The sequence below is a fragment of the Psittacula echo genome, assembly GCF_963264785.1.
Source record: "Psittacula echo genome assembly, chromosome: 2".
Classification (NCBI taxonomy): domain Eukaryota; kingdom Metazoa; phylum Chordata; class Aves; order Psittaciformes; family Psittacidae; genus Psittacula; species Psittacula echo.
In genome coordinates this window covers 17,523,387-17,546,512 of record NC_137737.1, presented here as the reverse complement: position 1 = coordinate 17,546,512, position 23,126 = coordinate 17,523,387, and the positions used below count along the sequence as shown (strand labels likewise).

General features: G+C 38.6%; 1 protein-coding gene across 1 annotated transcript in view; it reads left to right on the top strand.

Annotated features, from left to right (window-relative positions):
• JAZF1 (JAZF zinc finger 1) overlaps window positions 1-23,126 on the top strand; it is a 185,799-nt gene that overhangs the window by 138,585 nt on the left and 24,088 nt on the right. The window contains exon 3 of the mRNA XM_080610939.1: window positions 16,592-16,788. Within this exon, the coding sequence (XP_080467065.1) occupies window positions 16,592-16,788 (197 nt within the window). The remainder of the gene's footprint in view (window positions 1-16,591; window positions 16,789-23,126) is intronic.

Here is a 23,126-nt window from a genome sequence, read left to right as displayed (position 1 = left end):
TCCATGGTAGCACTGCCACCTCACTCTGCTTAGCTTGACTCCCACTAAAGTGCTGCAGTGACCCTGATGGTTTCATTGTGCTGCATTGCAGGATTTGAGCAGTGCTAAAGCTTGCTGGTGTTTGTATTTGATTTTGCATGTTACTGACCCCTTGTGCAAGTGTTTTCAATTACTCCAGTGTCAGTGGGAGAGGAAGATAAAAATGGTGCTGAGTAGCTCCAGCAAGGTGTTGCTATGTCACCCCCAAAAACAGATCAGCCAGTATCACTGTGAAGTTTATTACCTAAGATGGAAGGAGTTAACTTGTGGGGGGAAGTGTTACTTTTCGATGTTAAGTATCACAGGTTTTACCACAAATACAGTATTTCTCACTTATTTTTTTTTTTTTTTTACTTTTCACTTTGGTAGACTACAGTGCTTTATAATCATTTGCAGCAAAACCAAATAAAAATATTATATCTGTTTAGTCTTGATGCTGGTAGGGTAAAGACTGCTCCTACTCGGGAGTATGTTCAGCAATATCCCACTTATTCTGATGCATTTAATCTGAAAATCTCATTGAGGGTTATCAAAGTAAGGTCAAGTGTTTGACAGCTTTGTAGTAATTACTGCATAGCTAAGAAGAATTCATTCAATCTGTTTTCAAGGAACAAATAGGGCTTTTGGTAAAATAACAAAATCCATGGGAAGTTGGTTTTGGTTTCATTTAAATTAATATCTCATATTTTCATAGTTGTCATTAATGTTTTTATTAAATTCATATTTTGCCTTGAAGAAACGAGACCTTTATGAGCCTTCTCTTTAAAAAAAGTTGTGGACCCGCCTCTAGGATTTTGTTGTTACTTCCTCTCAATTATGCAGCACAATAGACATGATTTATTGGGGAGTGGTAGAGAAGGAGGGTTAGGTGTTCTAGTTGATTATATGTGAGTGTTCACATACAGCTTACCCAGGAAAATACTATAAAGGCAGTTTCAGAATTCTTACCTTTATAGAAAAAGGTCTGCATCAAAGTGATGCAGACAGTGAGTGATCCAGAAAATCCCAGTAGCTTTAGAAGATCTTGAGTAAAATTTGTTGGAAAGTACTGTCCCTGTGTTGTTCAGTCATGCTGAGAGCTTATTATAAGAAAGTGTCAGTTCAAGTAAAAATTGGCTTCCATGAATTAAAACCTGGTTTATAAAGATAGTTGGTACAGAAGAAAGGACACTGACATTGAAGGAAAAAGAAAATGATTAGAGGGAGACAGTTCATCACACAACTTTTGCATTTGCAGGTGTTAAAAATAATCCTTCTTCCTTCATTGAACTGTTTCTTTGTCCCCCTCTGCTTCTGAAAAACTGATGAGAACTGTCTTTTGGAGTTTCTGGGAAGTCAGCTCCAAGAAAAAATGTGAAATATTTATTGTCATTGTATTTTATCATTTCTGTAGAAATTAGGTTTTAAAAACCCATTCCAAACCATGTTCTTAGCTCTATCTTGATCCTATAAGTAGAACAGCTTATAGAATTGTTTTGATTGATAAATACAGAAGTGGAAAAAAAAAATCCATTTTAAGGAAATAGCTAAAACATTTTTGAGGATATTGATTAAATTATTTTTTGATCAAAAGCTCTTGCTTAACGAGGTGCAAGAAGCAAAGCATTTTGTGTCAGTGCACTATACTAAACGTGTTTTTTACCGTAGTTGTTGATTGATGGATGAAAAGTGCTAGAGGTAGCTATTATTGACTTACATTGACAGCAGTCCATAGGTGGTTCTACCATAGGTTCTTTTTCAGGTCTGTAGGTTGTAAAATGACTCCTGGTGCTTGAAAGAGGTTTTGAGGAAAAAAGAACAAGATGTGTATCTCTGCAGCCTTTTGATATTTGGTGGGTAGTTTATGTGGCAAGATGTGCCAAGGCAGATTGGAAGGTAGACAAACAAGGAAGGGGAGCGGGAACGTTTAATAGACATTTAGCCCCAGTGAACAAAATTAAATCTGAAAATCAATATCCCAGAGATTTGGGGTTTTTTAAAAAATAATATTATGTTAATGTGTAAAACGAAGTTTGTGAAATACTTGTGACAAGCAACCAACAAGAAGCTATTTCATTGTCTGCCTTTTACCACTCTCTTTTTGTATGTGATGTTGCTAACATGAGAGGACTGCCCCTCACCAAAGGTTCGCCTGGCCCAGGTTAGGCTTTGAGTGAGACGAGCAGCTAAGAAGTATCTTCGCAGAGGTCCATGTATGATGCTGGGGGCAGAACCAGGAGCAAACCCGGGCCCTGTGCCTTTCAACCAGGACAGTGATTCTCCGGTGGAGCTGTTCAGCAGGCCAGAGTGAACATCAGTATTTTCTCAGACCAGTGCACCATATTTTACCCTCTGGCTTGTAATGAACTACTGTTTAATGTAATTTTGTAGACCTTCAAGGAACCACTAAGCATACACTTCTGGGAACCACTGTGAGAGCTGAGAGGGCCAGAGATTTCAAGTCCTGCTGCTGGTCAGATCAGCTATTAAACATGGCTAATGTTTGCACACAGGTTGTTGGTGTGGTTTAGGATTTACATAGGATGAACAGTAATTTGCATTTAAACCATTTTATTAGACTAGCTTTTTGCAAGTAGTTGAAATAAAACATGAATTTGGATATGTATTACAAGATACCAGAGCACTGACTGAAGAATGAAGATAGTGATAACAATGTTTTGAGGCTGTTTCTGAATTTTCACTGCCACATTCCCTTCTGTTTGCCAGCCTTTCCAGAAGCAGAAGGTGTTGCAGGGGAATGTTTTGCATGCATAATATCATGTTTCATTATTAACAACCTCAGAAATTAAAAGATCATGTCAGACCTCATCACAATTTATTGTGGTATTACAGAATTTGAGTCATAGTTCAGTTTTGCTTTTCTTACTTTCTGTTTTGTGAGCTTTAAAGATGTTCTCAAAGTGCATTTGCAAACTTTTCTAGAGTTTAAACCACATTAAAAACTTACAGGGCTTAGAATATTTCCCTTCTTCATGTAAATGCTTCAGTCCTCTTCTGTAAACAGATTGTTTAATCAGGGCTTACCTTAGAGAACCATCAGGAATCACACAAATTGATAACTCCTTTGTGTGTGCTGAATCCTGTTAGGTATGTGCTGCTGAATAAGAGCTCTCCAAAAGCCGTATTACCTTTGCCACAAACTTTGTAAACTTCATTATTAAATTGTTTTGACCCTCAAAAGCAGTGGTTTCACTTGGTTGTTAAAATGAAGATAAGAATATGCATGTTTAATATAGATACATATATTTAATTCATGTGTATACATATAATAGAGTCTCTGTGTATATACATGTGTATATATATACGTATGAGTGTATGTATAGGAACACATGTACAAGCAATAGTACAGTGCTACTTAAATTCAGGACATGAATTCTTAATCAAGACAGAAGACCTAACCCAGAGTAGAGATGTGAAACAGAGAGGGCTGAGATCAAAAGGACCCAAAGTCAAAAAGAGTGATGGAATGATACTGATAACGCAGAGTATGCACATCACTTGGGTGTAACAGAGTTGTTGGAGAACAAGGCAAAAATGCAAGTATGGATTAATAATATATCTAAACGTAGTCGGAGTCTAAAGAAAGAAGGGTAAAAGGTTGAGCTCTGATCTTTTCCAGAAGACTGGTAAATGGAAATGATGATGGTGGAGATTCATTAAAGAAAGTTCTCCATTTAATTATTTTTCTCTTTATGTATTCATACAGCATCAAAAACTGCAGAAAGATCAAGGAAGTAGATAAATTGTACATTTTGGCACACAAACTAACTTTAAAATAATATAGAATATAGCAGTCCCTGGTTACCAGCTGGCGTTTGAGCTGAGGTAGACATTGCTTCAGGCAACACCATGTGCACATGCCATATGCGTGTGTATATGTATTTTATACACATGACATTATAGGAAGACATATTTTGTGTTGTTGATAATAAAGTGTGGGTGCTGGTGCTTTTGGATTCCTCTAGAGGATATGAGAGTTCAGGTGGTTTTGCTGTTCCCTCTGTGATGGGTGCTGCTGCTGTTTCTGAAGGTAAAATAGGTGAAGATTTTAGGGTTTCTTCCTCATAACTGTTACTGACACAGTTTCACATTACAGACTTGCATGAGGCCAGATTATCTAAAGTGTCCTTGTGGTGTCCAAATTTACCATGATACTTCTGTGGCGTGCAGGCTGATTGTGGTTAGTACCCATGGTGTGAGGAGCCTGTCGGGGCTCTCCTCAAGCACCAAGTCCCCTTTAGTGACTTCACCGTATTTAGAAAAAGTGAGATCATTGAGGCATCCCGACTTCACAGATGCTATTGACACAGACTTTCCACCTTCTCGCAGCAACTGCTTTCTTCCTCTGCTGGCCTATAGCCCTTTCTGGAAGAGGCAACTGCTAACGAAGGGTGAGTGAGTTGGTAGCGTGTTTGGAGCCGGTGTCCGTGAGGCGAGGGGGGCCGGCAGCGGGGCGCCGCCGCCTGCAGAGGGCTCTGTGACACCGCGTATTCCCCGGCCAAGTGCAGTCGGCGGCGGGGGAAGGGAGCGTGAGGATAATGCTTCCAACAGTCTGGTCTTAGTCTGGTAAACAGACTAGGAATTGTGGGCTAAGTCCTTTTCCTCAGGCTTTGCACCAAGGCTGAGATCAGATGACTCAGTGCGGACTCATTATTTTAATAGCCTACAGCTAGTTCACATAGCAGCGGGAGTCCACAAAAAAGGCATTTAATTGTTGAAACTCAAACTGGTACATTGTAACTGCAGATTATAGTATTCAGATTTAAGTGATTCAAGTAATTTATAAAGCTTTTGCACAAGCAAACTGAAAGTTAAAAATACTGATATTGTAATAAAAAGTAAATAAAACATACTTTTGTGCATTAAGACCCAATTAAAGAGCATGATTTCATTTAACAAACTTAAAACAGGCAGGTGATATTTGCCAACATTACTACAGCTGTGTTTTACATTAGGAAATTAATTAAAATAGTCATTTATACTTTTTTCCACTTGCAAGTCTTGAGCTTTTCTGTATTACACCATCTATTTTCTCTTCAATCATTGTGTTACAGTGCATTTGTAATCTCACTTAGCAGGCTGCATCACAACTTTGGGTTTGGTTTTTTTTTTCCTTACCTAATGAAAAACCAGCTTTCTGCAATAATGCCAGCGAAGCAGATCAAACAGTGCTGAAGGAACTTCCCTGCTGTCTGCCTGAGAGGCAGCGCATTGTTAGTTATTCAGATGTCAGTCCTTTTCTTCCGCATCCTAGCAGGGTTTCACTGGTTTCATCAGATTGCTCCGAGCTGGAGGTGGGAGAGTGGCTGCCGACGAGGGCTGCGAGGGAATGGTTTCGGTTAGACTGAGCGAAACTGGAGGATTTACTGCTCTCACATATGTGCTGCCTCGGTCTAGTACAGTAGCACACCCTGAGATTAACGGGGGCAAAAATTCAAAATGCAAATCAGTGTTCTGCTTTTATACCTCACAGATGAATAATGGGGCCTTGGGAGTTATTCTTGAGTCTTAGGTGCTTCCCCTCCGCCCCTTCCCAGACTACTAATACAGTGATTATATAATGAACTGCTAACTTCGTCAGTCGTTTGTTCCTCCAGGCAAATCAGCTTAAAGTGTAGAAAGGTACATTTTTAAAATAGCATGTCATTACGGAAACAAGAGTTCATTCTTTCTGTATGAAAGAGCAGAAACACTGTATGGTTATCGTCTTCCTTTTCCACTTTCCCTTGCGTATCTTCACCTGAACTTTTTTGCCTTTAGGAGGAGTCTTTCGTATCATCTATTTTCTGGACATGTGACTCATTACAGCAGGGACTGAAGGATTGGGAATGTTCAGTTTGCCATTTTAGTGGGGCTGGACTGTTTGTAAGTTGCTATCATCCTTCCAAACAACTCACGATGCCTGAAAATTTGGTTTATTAAGACCAGACATTTCACATTCCTAATGCTAAGATTGCTGCAATTTTCCATTATAAGCTTTACCCCACCCTGTCCTCTGAATACAGATTTATAAATCAGTTTTTAAAAATGCTTCTTCATCTAAATCTTCACTTAGATCTGAAGCTCGGGAAAGCATCTTTTCAGTTGAATGCTCTTTCTCAATGGGAGGATCGTATTTTGTATCAGTGTTCTCTGAAACAGATTTTCTTTAAAAATCAAACAGTGAATGCATTGCAAGGGACATTGGTATCTCTATTCGAAAGAAAATCAGCATCTATAGGTTTTAGGAATTAATGTATTATGCAGGCTGTTACCATTTTTTTTTTTACTATCTTTTTACTGAACAGGTATTCTGGATTGCTCACTGTACTGATGCTGCTGGAAGAGCCACCGCAGGCAGTACGTGATACATTTTTGAAAGACTGAAAAATGTATTTGTTAATGTGTTTGACTACTGCTGTGTAAAATACCAAAGATTAGCTTATTTATGCAGATCGACATTAGACTTCCTTGTAGCTAGTACCAATGTTTGGTGATAATATCTATTTTTAAATTCTTGCTTGATGAAACTGTCTTTGGGTGTTGACTTGAATTCTCTGAAGAACTCGGCATGACATGACACAAGAATACCCGGACTTAAATGAAACGTTACAGGAACAAAATATCTGACATTTCAGCTCCCTGCTTCTTAAAGCTGAAAGTCCTTGAGGCATCAATAAAACCAAACCAAGTCCAACAGTAAAACTGCATGTCATGCGTACACAAATCTATTTCTGTGTGAGGCTGACTGAAAGAAAGTGGTTTTGCATAAATAGTTATAATAAGCTTTTCAAGAAGGAAAGAGGGTGGACCAGTAATGGAAAAAAAAATGATATTTTAGGTTAAGCACATCTGAAAGTAAAACATCCTACTGGAACTAGGCAGTTTGACAATACTGGAGCCTGTGCAGGAAGCCAGAGCAGGGCTGGTACACTACTTAGTCTCACACAGGAACTATTTTGAGATTCAAGTCAAACTTAGGAGATACAGACCCCTTATTTTTATTCTATGAACAGCTTAATTCCATCTTCTCCAAGGAGATTGGAAATATATTTAAGTTCACAGTTGCTACAAATAGAAGGCAAATACAATTTAACTGTCACCACACTTTCCTCCCATTAAAATAAAAGATAAATTTTTACTTTGCCTTCAGGAATTTTGCACTTCATTCCTTTGGAAGCATAGAGTAGTCTAATAAGTGATATAATGAGAAATAAGAATATTTAAAGTATTTCAGTTGAATAACTGATAGGTTAAGTTAGAGTATTACTAAAAAGATACCATCAGTACACTTTCATGTGAGACTCTCTTTACTCATTATAGTAACTTCATACTAAGATTAATTTGGGGGGGGTTGTATATGTGATACGAATTCAAAAACTGTCACCATGCACTTTTAGAATCATGTGTTAAAAATATTTTAAATGTACAAATACTCCTTTGTGTTTCATGTTACCGATGCCTGCAAAATTCTCATTTTGGTCTCTAGCATTTTATGGCTGTCTGCCATATTGCCACATTGCAATATTCCTGTAGGATGTGAACTGAAATATAAGGATTCATGAAGTTATCTTCAAGGATTAATTAAGCATTAACCCATAAAGTATCTGTTGTTAGCAGCAGGCAACAACTGGCGTGTTTGCTAATGGCTGTACGTGAAGCCAGGGCTGATGCATGTCTTAATAAACCCATTAGTAAATGCAGGGAGGATGATGTCTGAGCCGAGGATTGCTCCGTTGCGCTAAAGGGTTTGCTGCAGCATTTGAAAATCTAGTCTGCAAGTGTGTGTTTGACACCATCTGAGTGCTTCTTTTTTATGCCAATAGCAAAACTCTGAAATTAATTGGATGAGAAATAAGCTGATGTGGCAGAGCACAGCACATCGAGCACTTTGGTCAGATGTGCTTGAGAAGCTTATCGCAGCTTCTAAAACTCTTATCTATTTGTTACAGAGGTGACAACATCATGCCAAACAGTGGTTTCCTTCTTGCTAATTACTTCCTTCAAGTATGTCTTTTGCTTAACTCTTGCCTCTCACTCCATGGAAATTACATGAAGTTGCAGATAAGTTGTAGCTCCTTTCTGAAACTCACTTATTTACTTCAAAATAGGGTAGAAAAAACTGGGGAAGGAGTGGGAGGGGAAAGGAAGAGAACTAGCAGTATGTTTCTAATGCTTTGGAAATGAATGTTGCTCTCAAGTTGATTTGGGTGAGCTCTAATTTTATTCCTTTTAAACATAGAAATGTCATTTGTTTATTTTAACAACAATAGAAAGACGATGTGGGCTTCTCCTTGAGTCCCAGTTATGAGTCTAGGGGATAAGTAATGACTTTTCATTCTGAGTGAAAGATCTAAAATAAGAGTGCATCTGTCCTGATTGCATTATTGGTCTGATGTTGTCTATCCAATGTGCATGTTTTCTGTCAATTTAAAAAAAATATGAAATGCAATCCTGGATTTTTGAATTTGCTGCATGACCTACACAAATTGAAGAAAGAAAAGGCCAAATTATTTTGTTGTTTAAACAGACAAAAACCTAAAAACCAGAAAAAAATCCTTCTTTGGAAGATTTAGAACAGAACATTCATTTCTAAGTAAATAGCTAATCTTATGGTGGGGAGAACATACAACACTGATCTAATTGTTCTTTTTTTTAATTGTAAATTAAAGATTACAGTTAAATTGTAAAGTTGGTTCTCCATGAAAAGTAGGTATAGTAAAATAAATGTAGGCATGGTGCTAACAGAATGAGGGGTCAGGGTGGAACACAATAAAAAAAGCTCTTTCTCAAAGAGAAAATTTAAAATAAATGTATTAAATATGTATAGATATATAATCTGTTAAATAAATATGAAATGGGAAGGTAGGTCTTATATCCAGCGTTTGCGATTTATTGCAAAGAAGTATAATTCACACTGATGTTTTTGTCTGTATATTCCTGAGATCAAGAGGGATACTGAATTCCTTTCTAGTACTTTTAATACTGCTTGTATTGATCAACAGCGAATGAACACACGTTCCACTGCAGGCAAATGTATTGTTTGGTATGGTTAGGCAATTGCTGCTTTGGTTTTATTCTCTTTGAGTATTAATAGATTATTTGGCATATCACCATCCTTTAGCTCCACTTACATATGTTTAAATATGAAATTACTCAGTCTTCTGAATCAATTTTCCATGCTAAAAGTGCAAAATATCTACTTGGTGGCTATTTTATTGTGCCTTATTGTATCTTGTAAGAATGTGTGACGAGCAGACAATTAAGGTAAACCCACTGAACTCTTTCTCATATTGAACAGTTTTGCTAAGGCTGCAGCCTTGAGTCTACTGTCAGCAACATGAGTACAACTGCACCTTGTGTTCCAGTCTTTTTTAGCAATGAGGCAGAAACTCAATGTGAAGTCTGCTTTAAACTATTTATTTTAAGGTACATGTGCATCCTAATAATCTCTACTACATCTGTCAAAGAAGCACATATTCAGAAAAGTGGGTATTACACTATAGCTGATTTTGTGGTGATATTTTTACATCTTGAGAAAACAGGTTGAATAATGGAAATGAAACAATTGTACCAGCAATAAATTATCCCAAAGACGACTAATAAAAAGAAATCTGATTCCGTCCTGTCTCTCCAAGATACTCATCAGTTTGTCATAAATATTCCTTATTTAGGACTTAGGGAAAGCTTTCAATAGATAAGTCTGAGTATGACTGGCACTGAGAGTGAACACTGAATTTCTTTGTGAGACCTGATTTCAGATGAATTTCCATGTTGAAGGCCAGCTTAGATGAGTGGCGTTTCTGCAATGAATATTGGGCTGGAAGAATTCTTTCCAGAAGCTTAAAAATGTTCTTTACTGGTTTATTTTATCTGGTTAGTGCCTGTTGTGAAATGTGATACAGGTTCGGGGGAATAATTGAGAGGGGATTATTCTTTTGTACTGTTTCTTCCACATTTTTAATGCTTTTTGCAAAATCAGAAAAAATAAGACAATGAAAGAGTTTTGTATAAATCGTATGTTTTAGCATTATGCAAATACTCTGTAGTCTAAGTAGCATGGGCATGTGTGTGATTATGGATGCATCCTAATGCGGCTTTTTCACTCTGACATTGCTTCTTGGGGTTTGCTAAAATTGCAATGGAAGATTTCTAAAGAAAAAATGCTTGATAGCTTCTGTGAGGCAAGATTGGTTTGTACAGAACTGCAGAATACTTCAGTTTCCTCCACACTACAAAGAATGGAATGTGAAAGTGCTCAAGGGTGCTCATCAGATAATTTGAGTTAATGGATGGTATGAAACTTGCTTGTATATTTCTTCCCTCATTATCACCTAAAGAGTGTGGCAAGGCATTACTGGGGATTTGAATTGGCTTTGCTTTGGCCCAGTTTTGTGAAGTTCAACTGAGAAAAGCCTTTCATCCTTCCCAGGGGACAAGACAGCCTGCTGCTGAACTCCCACCATTTAGATTTCACCAGATTTCTCCTGAACCCAATAACAGTTCAACGTAACAGTTGTCTTCTCTTCCCAGCGTTAGCTGAACCAAACCAGGTTGCTTTGTCCTTGCTTGCAGAAGCAGCAAAAAGTGTGGAGGACAATTCCTGAGGGGTTCACTAGTGCATGTCAGGGTCCACAGAGTCCTACCATATGGAAATCGGGTCCTGCCTTGAGAAGGGGATCCTCTGAGTCCCTCTTCAAAGTAGTTCTGAAGTTTTGAAATACTGCACAACTAGAGGTGCTTTTCATCATAGCCTGCTTGGTGTTTTTTTCCCTGAACACTGCTAATGTGATGAGGAAGATGGAGAGCTAAAATCGCTATCCCTACCTCCTTATTTCTCTTGGTACAGCCCTGACAAAAAATTGTACAAACACCTTGAGACAAAAGTGGGAAAAGCAGATATAACCAGCACCTTGCTCTGATAGGTGTAAAGAGTAACAGGGGAATTAATGTGTGGCTTTCATCTATGTATGAGGTTAAGTACATAGGATGTAGTTAAGGTAGTGTATGTCCAATTCTGTCAAGTAAATTCCACCACTTTTGATCTAAATATAATATAGCCAGAAGGTAACACGATGTGGGAGCTGCAAGCCTCACAGATGCCACACACTATAGATCTACTCTTCTCTTTCCAGTCAGTCTTGAAGTTGACCAGGTTAAGGAGCAGTCTGCTGCAATATGAGTGGTGGAAGCTGAGCAGCATTTCTCATGTTCTAGTGAAGGTGATGGGCTTTTCCCAGTACAGATTAGCCAAATGAGGCAAACATGAATATGAGCCGAATGTTACTATGAATGTTCTTCCATCATCATCTGTGTGATAGTGAGAGAAGGTCAGAACTAATTCTATTCTCCTGTTGTGGCCAGTGGTGAGGCATAGAACAGCATATATGTGTTACTGCCAGGTAGCATAGTTGTGGTTTTTGAGCATATGTGCAACCAGACAGTGCTGTGGAGCAGTCCTGAGTTTGAGCATCTCTGTAGTGTAATCTGCTTGTTTTGAAAGCTTAGAATAATCCCTCTCCTCTCTCGTGTGTGTATGCAGTAACTGGAGAATGACAGGCTTGTGGTTTACACTATCTCCTCTGCTGGTCTGTGTTTTAGAGTAGATCATGAAGAAACCAAATGTAGCAGGTTAATACTGAGACCCAGCAGGGTAACTGCGATGTACCTTCTTCACTGTCAGTATGAATGGCTGTGGACATAGAAACAGATCTGGTCCAAGCAGGGCTAACTTCATGCATCAGCAAGCCGTAACAGCGAGGAGAAAGAGGAAAGGGCACCTCATACCCTGAAGGCCATTATTAGCAAGATACATTCCAAGTAGCAACCTGTTTTGGTTTTGTTCTGTTTTCTCTCAAGTGAGATCTCAAGTAAAACCTTTGTTTATTTGCAACTCACTTTTATAACTACTGTCACCCTCAATGTGGATGTGTGAGCCCAGAACTCTTGAACTGTCTTTAGGATTGTGTGTAGTAGGAGTTTTATGATAAAGCAACTCTGACATCCTTATGTGAGTCACACTGGGGCACAATCCTGAAACAATCAGTGCATGCTAATAGCAAATAAGAGATTTCTGTGAGATTGTGTTCTCCTTCTGTTCATTCGCTATCTCAAAGCTTTTGGGGGTGACAAGATTTACAAATACTGCAAAAGTTTGTTTTGTAAATGGCTTTTTTTTATTTGAACAACAACTGTGCTTTATTTGTGACTTTTTATGTTGGTAACAGCTAACGCTGTTTGTATTATATTGCCACCTATATGGAAGGTTGTGCAACACTTTCCATTATAAGAGTGTTTCAGTTGCTTATTATGTTGCCAACATTCAGCTGTTTGGGCTGAAATTTTCCATGCTGGGTGTCTCCTTCAGGCTGAGTTTCTTGGGAAAGTTTCAATAAAAATACTTGAACCATTCCAGGGAATGAGAGGAGGGGGAAATACTGTATTTTGCTCGTGTTTATTAAAGTTGCAGCAAGCACTTGGTTCAGAAATCAATGCACCTACGTGTTTTGCAGCAGGGAGTTGAATTATTAGGAAGGTGAAAGGGCAAGGAAAGGAAAAATGGGGGAAGAAGTGATTTCTTTCCAAGGAGTGGGCTCCTCCCTGGTGTTATGAACCATCTACAAGAAATCACTCAAACACTATAGCTTTCAAAACAGAGCCAGTGAATGGCTGGGAACTGAATGATTCTCCTTGTTTCACTGCACCTATGTGGTATATTGGATTTGGAGAGAGAGGTATATGAGGTGTAAACACAATCCTATGCAGCAGGGAAGATGAGTAAGATCTGCGTTGTTGTGGAACTGGAGGGGTGGGGTTATGTAGTTAAGAGCTGAAAACAGCAGAGGTAGGTTTGCTGAGCAAGGAGGTGGATCTGAAGGTGGTAAGAGACACTATAAGCTGAGAGGTGGGATTTAACCAAAGTGGTCTTGCAGCGGCCTTTGTTGGTTATAGTTCATACTCTGTTTCCCACATATCTTGTGGATTTAAATGAGGCAGGGAAAATTGTGTGCAACTGTGTAATTTAGAGACCAGTATTCCATGTTAATTCCAGCATAGTTCATTTCTGAGCACTTGATGCTGCAACCGTAATGTACTTTCAACATGAAAATTAAAGCCTTTGTTGGAAATGTCATTCTATACCCATCATTAAAATGCTTGTATTGTGAGCTTTGAAGAACACCACCGTAGTTAGGCACAAGTATAATACTACATTTCAGTTAAAATAATGAAAAATGTTTTATTTTTATCCACTTAGATGAGTTTCTTTTTCAAAACCATAGCACTGCCATGCTCCAGCAAAAATATAAGGGACTGTTTGGCTCTGAAAAGGTTAATTCTGTGTATGAGATATCAAGCGCTGAATTTTGCAGCGGACTCTGCCTTCCATCTCTCTCGGGTTCACAGTGTAGACAACAAATGACATTTTGGAATATAGCCAACATGCTCAGCCCAAATGGGAGCGAGTTCACAGGACAAGGAGAAGTTTCAGCTATAACTTCAAATTTTCCTGATTTTTATGGACTTCAGCCAGACTGGTTATACCTCAATATTGTTTTAACATTGTTATTTGTGGCTGGGTTTATTAAATAGCAGTGTTCATGCTGCTGCTTTTAATATCTCACAGTTGAGGTTATCTTCCAAGTTTTCAGGGATTTATAATGTTGCCATAACATTTTCTTAAGCAATAAGGCTTCCCATCCAGAAGCAAGCATACATCATGGTACAAATTCCAAAAACAGTGAATTAGATGTTTCCTAGTTGGAGAAAAGCAAATGTGTACTCAATGCCCATTTTACTAAGATCCTTTTACTTCTTTTTTTCTTTAATGAAATTTAGACTTTTGGGACCGATTTGCCAGTAATATCTGCACCCTTGTTTAGAGACATTTAAAACTGAACTGTTACTATAGATATCTGCTTTTTAAATATTAACTTCATAAAAATGTCATCTCTGGGTTTGACACGATGTATTGGCTCTGTTCAGCTAAGATAAGCTGTCATGTTATATACCTGTTCATTAATGTCTGCGGATTGTGTGCTGATGTTACATATCATGGCAAAAGGTTCCGTTATTAATGCCTTTGTGGTATAGATAGGCAGGATACATCTTTATTGCTCTGATGGTACTTAAAATTTTATGCCACAGTGTTTTGAGGCTGTGTTTAAGTACACAAATCTCTTGAAAAAGAGCTGGGTTTTTTATATCTAGGCAAGGTTTTTCCTTCGTATTTGCCACAAATGTCTAAAATCCCCCTTTTGTTTTTTTGGTTTTTGGGTTTTTTTGCTTTCTCCTTTCCCATTACCTACGTACCCCTTACTGTTCCACAAGAGCTGGTTTTTCTCAGATCTGTCCATAAGCGCAGTCAGGTTTGGACTCGAAACCAGCTTCCATCCAAACTGCCCATATGTTGCTAGCAGTCACGAAGTGTTGGGTTTCTGTGGAGTCTAAATGGATATAGTGGTTCATATCAATTTAAACTGTTGGTGAGAGAAGAACTGGACGATCCTACAGCACCATGTTACAGGTGCTGTGGCAGGTATTATGTGTTGTAGCAAGACCCTATGGGATGTGGTAGCCGTGTTCAGAGCAGTTGTTTTGGTCTGCAGAATCAGTTTGTCCAGCCAGCCTGTGGCCTTATCTTTCATACAATGTCAGGATATAAAGTGTGAACCAGATGATTGGTGTGGCATTATTCCCTCTGCCTCCCTCTCATCAGGTTTTGCTGCTCTTCCTCAGGAGCTAAAGGTGGATCTTCCAATCCTCTGTTGGATTCTGGGCATACATGAGGGCTGCTTCCATGTCTTCTCATATGGTGAGAAACATCAAGTCACATTGGTCACACAGCAAATACGGTTGTTGCATGGCAAGAAATTTGGTAGAGTGATGGGTTATCCATGGCTAGCAGCTAAGTAGCCACATAGCCACTTGCTCACTCACCCCCACAGCCCCAGCGAGAGCGGGGGGGAAGAATAGGAGGAGCAGGAAGAAGAAAACTCATGGGCTGAAATAAAGGTAATCACTTACAAAGTAATTATCTCAGGCAAAACAGACTCAGCCTGGAAATTTAACTTAATTAAGTTTAACTTTGCCAATAGCACAAATATACAATTACTGAATTGAGTATTGGTTATGGAGAAACAAAAGAAAAATGCTAAGACACTTGGGGGAGTGCGGGGGAAAGTCACCTTTCCTCCCGCTTTCCCGTTCCTTTCCCAGGCTCACTTGACTCCAGACGTCACTACTCCCCTGCTACTGCTGCAGACCACACTCAGTGCCTTTGGTGAGGGAACAAGTGGTACAGGGGTTGGTGTCCAGTTGTGTCAGTTTCTCTCTGCCTCTCCTTGTTTGGCACCACTACCAAACTTTTGCCACGTACTCCCAAAAAAACAACTCAGTATCTTCATTATTTCCTCCACAGGTTTGTTTTCTGTGGCTGCTTCTATCTCCACATCTGTCTCATTCTCTTCGAGGCTCCTCTGAGGAGAGTGTGACTCTTGAAAGAAAGCCAGATCACCCTCACTTAGTACAATACAAATAATGGCTGGCCATTTTTGTCATTCTGTTTCCTTACTGGTTTGGAAATGTGAGTTTCTAGGTGACAGCTGGCTCCAAGGCAAGTGCAGCATGCTGGCTGCACCACGTCTTCATGTCTCTGAATGCATGATTTGCTAAGGTTGCAAGGTGTAAAGATTGTGTCTTGGCTAAAACATGGTTTACTCTGTCTAACCTGGTCAGACGGGTGTCTGGGTGTAACTTAACATTTTATTCTGTATTGCGTGCTAGCAAATATTGGTTTATTCGCTGACAGGTGTAATTTGTGCTTTAGCATGAAGGACAGAGGACTGTATGGACACAGTGGTCTACCGTTGCCTTCTTAGGAATCCTTCAAAATGGCTCCTTATGCAGTGGAGGGGGAAGACAAAGGATTAAAATACTGCTCAATATCCCACAGAGATGAACCCTGAGTTGCATTAGGCCTTCAGCAGCATGTACCAAAGCTCCACAGAGAGATCTCATTTGGTTTTCAAGGGTTTTCCTCTGGCTTGAGGAGTTGCAGTTCAATTGGACATCTTCTACGTGAAGCAACATTGTCTAAAACCTGTAGAAAAAGAATGTGATTATCCTAAGTTGGAAATTATGTATCTACACAGTGTAATTCCTACTATCCCTTTGGCCTTCAGATTCAATATGTTTGCCCCTAACATTTTACTCTCAGCTACTTTTTCACAGAAGGACTGAATGTAGTTATTGTAAAGTATTGAGTATAGGTATTATAATATTGTCTGCAATGCTGATCTCTGGTTGGAGTTTTGAAAAAACCTGTGTGTTTGCACATGGTACAAGTGTCTAATGTAAGTTCTATTGAAATCTGAAGAAAATGGCCCAGACCTTGAACAGAGAAATAAAGCTGTTGATAAAGAAGTCTATTCTTGAAATCTGTGTGTTGCAGAGGAAGTTGTTGTGACTGAGTCTGGAGCTCTGTTTGGTCACTGAGGGTGAAAAATACTTCACCTACAGCTTGCTTGTGGACAGTGCTTCAAGCATCTCATCCTCATGATTGTCCTTATTCTAGATTTATGACAGATGCAGCTCGACGTGAGCAGGAGTCTTTGAAGAAAAAGATTCAGCCGAAACTCTCTTTGACTTTGTCAAGCACAGTGTCCCGTGGGAATGTATCTACTCCACCTCGCCACAGCAGTGGAAGCCTTACTCCTCCAGTCACCCCTCCAATTACTCCTTCCTCTTCATTTCGCAGTAGTACTCCTACAGGTAAGCACCTACCATTCGTTTTATCCCAAATAAGCTAGCAATTTTGCTACATGGCATTTGGAGAAAAATAGACATACTGAGGCACTGGGAAGAAACCCCCTAAAATTAAACCAGAATAGCTTTCGGCTCTTTCGTTTGCATTTGGTTTGCAGTCTCTAAAATGTGTTTTTTCTTTGCTAAAGCAGAGAAGGACACTAACTCTACTGAAATTATTACACAAAAAACCTAATCTCACCAGAAACACCAAATGTTTCAGAAGACCCCTGATATATCAGTAGGAGAGCTATGCATGTGGTATACAGTGCGCCTGTTTTAGGTACAAGTTTTTTACACTACTTGGGGAAACTGGAAATTTCTTGCTGTGCTGAACCAGATTCTTGGCCCAAGTCAGTCTGGTTTACGTTAGGTAGAGATCTTGTCAGATAATTTTCATACACTTCAGATTAAATACCAATTATTTCCTTCTAAAAAGCTATGTATATAATACATCTGTTCTATTCTGCAGTAAGTAGGCTCAACATATTCTTCTTCATAGGAAATCACATGAGCATCCCTGCCTTGATAAAGGGTTATGCTGTGTGTTTTATAGAAGCGATTTAATGTTTTAGTATCAGTGATAAAATGGAAAAGTTGTAGCGTTCTTCATAACACTCTTTGTGGAAGTTCTGAAATTAATTGGTTGTTCATTATGTCCCTCGATATGAAAAAGGGGAGCATGTTGAGAATAGCTCAGTGATAAAGTCCTAATGTAATTCAGAAAATTTTAATAGATTTTCTTAATTATCTCCTATTTGAAACAGTCTGATTTGTTTCCTTGACATCTTACAGATGCCAAGGAATTTCTGCTTTCTTCTGTTTTGCTTTTGCGTAACTCTTCCTGAGAAGGCTAATTCATGATGTGATCAGGTAGTATAACTGCACATCTGTCAGGAACACTGGTTAGCGATACACTATTTGAAACATGTTCCACCAAATGCTAAACTAAAAAAGGCAACATCTGTCTACTGAGATACTTTTTATTTTTTATGTATTTTTCAAACCTTTTAAGTTACTCAGTGTTGTTTTACCTCTAGATAAGAGACTCAGCTTCTCATGGCTGAGTTTCTAGAGTCCTGCCTGCCAGGTTATAAGTAATACCACCTTCCACTTTCTTCAGCCTCTGTTCCGAGTTCCCCATTGGAGCCCTGTTGCAAAGTTAGGGCTTGTAGTAGCCTGGTGGGAAAAAAGGTATGTTATTTATTGAAGGATTTGGGTTTTTTTAAAGTAACTATCAACTAAGTTGCATTTCAGCAGCCTCCGCCCAGAATTTCTATTTTTGTCATCTTAAAAGCTTTTCTGGGCCTAAAATAAGCATTGATATTTTTTCTGATAACTACAAAATTTTTCCCAGTGTTTGCTTGGCATAGGATTTTGGTCTCCGCAGTGGTTCTAACCTATATAGGTGAGGTAGGTGCTCAGAGTCGTGCTGTGGCTGAGTTTCTCGTTCTGTTGGTGCAGTGCCTGTAGAGGGAGCCCAGGAGGGCCAGCAGACTAATTTTAGATAGGCAGCTCACATGTCTGTTGTTGGCTGATGCAAATCTTTTTCCCTTAAGTGAAGTGTGTATGGCAATTAACTAGCGAGGTGATAAAACCAGGGATAGTTAGGCAAGATCTGTTTCAGGGAAACAATTTGGAGTATGTAAATTGTCCTGCATTTCAGCCTTGCAGTGCCTACACAACTTCCAAGCCCTACAGGCATACCCTCCACTGCATCCAGTCAGAATGAAGAATACTGCTATATTCCTTCTGTGAGATCCTGTTTGATTTGTACTGCGAGCAAACTCTTGTTAACTCGTCTTTGAATACAGGTAAATGTGTATGTTGTGGTAACTTAAGAAAATAAAGAGAATATTTTTCCTTAGGTTGCCTGAAAGGGCATCATCTGGGTTGATGTTAAGTATTTGTTATAATCCAAATATAATTCTTGTCCTCATCCTCCTCTAGACCTTTTGCCAAGCTATTAATGAGGAATTCAGAATGGCAGTTTCTCTTTTATTATCTTCCATCTCAGTTGTTTGATAGTGTGTTAGGATACCAGACTTCAGCAGCATGCCTGGTATTACTGTTACTGCACAAGGCATAACTCAAAGCTGGTGCTGCTTCAGATGCCAGAGAGAAGGCATGCCTTGCAAACTGGTGAGATGGCATATACGTAGGCATGTCCTTCAGCAGAGAGTGTCCTTTGTGGCTGTTTGCCGTTCTTGCTTCAGGTAGAAAGCAGAAACCTCACTCATCTTCTATGTCCCATTTTCCACATACTGTCCTCACTTTAGGTGTGCTGCTCATCTTGGCTTTCCTAGGTATGGTAGTATTATCTTGGGTGAAGCCAGCAGCTACCTGAATCCTGGTGATCTTTGTGCACATCCTTACAGCTAAATCCTGCCATTTCCTGATGCTGTTAAGCTACTGTTGCCATTTTTCAACAGAGCATGATTTCATGTAGTAATCTCTCATCCACATATTGACCAGATGTGAACCACTTAGCTTGTGAAATTTGATAAGAGACTGTTCAAGGTGGTTTGGCTATGGGGAATATTTGGTAAGTTTTGCAGTAAAAATCCCTGCCAAAAGACTACAGGCCAAATTCACAGACCGAGCTGAGCAGCTTCCAAGCTGACACACATACATGCTGCAAACGTTGCATGCATATGTATGGCACCTTCTGTATAAATGAGATCAGTCATGTAGAAGCAGAAATATTCAGCAGAGAAGTGTGCTCTTTAAGGCTCTTCTCAGGTAATGAGGCAGACATGTATTTATCTGCAGACTCTGTATGTGTTAGTCCCCCAGAATGGCCCATTTGTGGTTTTGGTGGGTAGTAGAAATGTGCAGCAGTTAATTTTCTGTGCCTCCCCTCTGTTCCCTCGGGGTGGCTGGCATGTGCACTCTGCTTACATTTGGCTTTTTGTTCCCTCCCCTATAACAAGTTTTCTCCTCTTCTTAGGGCCTGTGTCCTCTCATGATTGCAGAAAGTTCGCTTGAAAAGCTTGTTCCAGTTTTTGTTTTAACAACACTGTCTCCCAGGAGTAAGCTTAAATGCTCTCTTTAGAGTTTTCAGGCAGAATTTAGCAAAAGAAATGGCTTCTATTAGCTATATAGGCTCCTTAGGGTGATAGGGGAAATATTGCTAAGTAGCACCAGCACACAGCTTATTTTGGAAAGACGTTAATGGTCTGCAAACATTGAAATATCTCTTTATTTAAGGAGCGCTCAATTAAGTCACAAAAACTTATGTTGCCTTTATATTTAAATGTCTAGTTATGGATAAAACTGAGGCTGACATTGCATCTTTAACATACGCTGTTAATTTTTTAAATGTTTTCATACATCAGTGTGGCTCACAGATGAAATTTCCTGCTCCAACTTCCTGGCTTTGGAGTGTAAGTCAGAGCGTTGACATTCCTTTGAAAACTATGATGTCTCTTCATACTGAAAAGCTTTAAAAAGGATTGTGTGATAGTAACTTATTAGTAAGTAATTATTAAAATAACCTGGTCCTAGTCTTAGTTATAAAAGTAATTCATAGTAATGACTCTCAGACTTCATTAAAAAATAAAGCCATTTTTGCATTGAAGGAGTGCCAAAAATCATCTGAAACCACTGTTTTGTGTTTGTTTGGTTTTTCTTCCATATTTATGACATTTTTTATTTCTCTGGTTTTTTACTTTTTGTTTAATTATTATTATTTTTATTATTATTTAAACGATTCCAGACCTGGGATAGTAAATTTCAGCCTGGAGTGAATTCTTGGCCTTCTTATAAATCCTAAAACAAGAGTTTAATACTACCAACTGGCATTTTAGTGGCTCAACCCTAAGTCTTGCCCACCCCCAGAAAAAAGCTGGGATATTTGAAAACCTCATAATTAGCATTACATTTTGCTCTGAAGAAACTGGCTTTCAGACCTCCTTTCCTGTTATTTTGATTTTAATAGATGACAAGTTATAACATTTATGCTGGTTTAATAGGTTTATAGACCTACTTACTGCCTGATCGTCTTGGGCAGCGGATGGCAGCCAGTCCTGGCAGTGAGCATTGAGGATGCTATGGTTGGCTGGAACTGCTGCAGCTGTCGGTCAGTCCTTCCTCTTGTAAAGCAGATGAAAGAAGGAAGTTTTCATGGGTGGTCATAGCTGAGCCCATGAGAGAACTGGCAAGTCCCATTTTGATTTGCAGCTGTCAGTTAAGTAGGTGACTAACTTTTATTAATTAGGATAAATGCCTTTCTGGGGAGTCATACTTGTGCAGTCATTTGACTGCATCTGAAAGATCTCACCTTTCCTTAATATGGCAAACTTCCTTGTAATTTCTACTAGCCCAATCTCAGTATTTGCAGAAGTGACCCCATTTGCTGCTCACAGAAACTAACCTAATTTCTCTACCTCTTTTTTTCTTTTTCCTTTTAGTAAAACATGAAAGCAATAATGAGTTTTAATTTGGAATAAACCCCACATTGTAGGATTGGCCATAACCTTTAAGGAATCTAAGATGTAAACAGTGATATTGTAATCATATATGCCTAGAATTTCAGTACAGCAACATTTTAAGACTAAAAAACCCCTGTGACTGAGGCTTTCAAGTTAGTACTATTGATGTAGAAGCCATTACATTTACCATCTGAGGGTATTAATTGAATGATGATTTAGTAGATCTATAGTAACTGTGTAGGTATATATTCTTAAAGCATATTATCTTAAGCATATTCCTAAACTGAAGTCAAGATGGCATTATAGCTGTGTCAATAATCCTAAAGCTGATCCGTTTTAGCCAGTTAGAACGTATCATGTGAAATGGGCCATTTTTTAATATAATATATTATTAATATATTAATATAATATTATTAATAAATCGTACTAGTAGTGAACCATGACTTTATTTAATATGTGATTTAAAGACAGAAAGTGAAATCAAATATATTTCCAATTTAAAAAAAAATAAATCAGTCTTCCCCTAGGATGTATTTTCAGAGCCTGGTGCAATTAGAAGTAATTATGATACCTGTTTTGACTGCATTGTGAAATATCTACAATGACTTTAATAATATTTGGGTTTGTAGGTTTGGCTAACAAACTAAATTGGAGAGAATTGGGTCCCATTTACATCATTAAGGACTATTTTCTAAGATTAAAATAGGGTATATACAAATTTTTATTCAATAAAATCAGTAGATTCTTACAACTCAGACAATTAATCTTTCTTCTTATTCAGCTGGATTTTGTTCAGGATTCAAATGCAACTGCTGGCAAAACAATGAGCAAAAGATTGCAGCTTCCTTCTTGTGTTAACGAGTGTTCTTGCTACTGATGAAATAATTTAGAGCTTTATTATTCCCTCTTACGGGTGACTAATTTACAGGGGAGGAATGTCTGTGTATTACAACTAAACATTTCCTTTCTCCTCCTGCCAGAGGCAGCTGGGATTTAGAAATGAATCTGTAAGGATCCACCTTGCTTCTGATCCGTTAAGCACTTGTCTGTTCTGGGAGCTTTGATTTTGGGAAGCAAAGCACTGTGTGGCAGTTCATGAGTTTTCCCAATAAACCTTGTTATCTCAAGTAATGTTGTCTCAGTGACATAAGATAACATTCCTATAATTCTACTTGTATAGCATTTGCTTTCATGGATAACTCATGAAGGAATCCCAAGGGCATCCTCTTCAATCTATTCCTTTTTCTTTCTCAGTGATGCAGAAGTTGAAGAAAAACCACACATTGTTTCGTGGCAATAGCAATCAAAAACACAATAGTAACCAGCTATTGGAATTGGGCATTGAAATAGAGCAACAGGCATGTTGGAAACTAATATGGTTTAGATTCTAAATGTGTGTTTCTTTTTTGTTACTTTAAGTTGTTTGAAAAATGTGCTGTACTGTTATAATGCAAAAGCTCATTCCTTTTCATAGGTATCAAAGCATCTAACATTTCAGTGTAGTTTCCATATGTTATACTTTCAACAATGAAGTAATCATAAGGGACAGACAGCTGTTTTGCAGAGTGCTATAACAGCATGTTAAACAGAATCCAGCGACAAAAAGAGATATGCCCTGCTAAGCTATTTTGTGAGTTTAAGGTGGATAGTACAAATATAAAGCAAGAGGGTTGTGGCCCCTCCCAAATGAACTGGGGACAGAGAGAAGGAGTTAGGTGCTCAAACTTCTTTTGTTTATGGATGTGCTATTAATATGTAGCCAAATTAATCTGAATTTATAGCAGAACTGCAATTTATATCAGGATGTTTTTGATTTCTGTCAGCAGGTGGCATTTCTGAACTGCATGTTAGGTTGAATCAGAGCAGACTGAG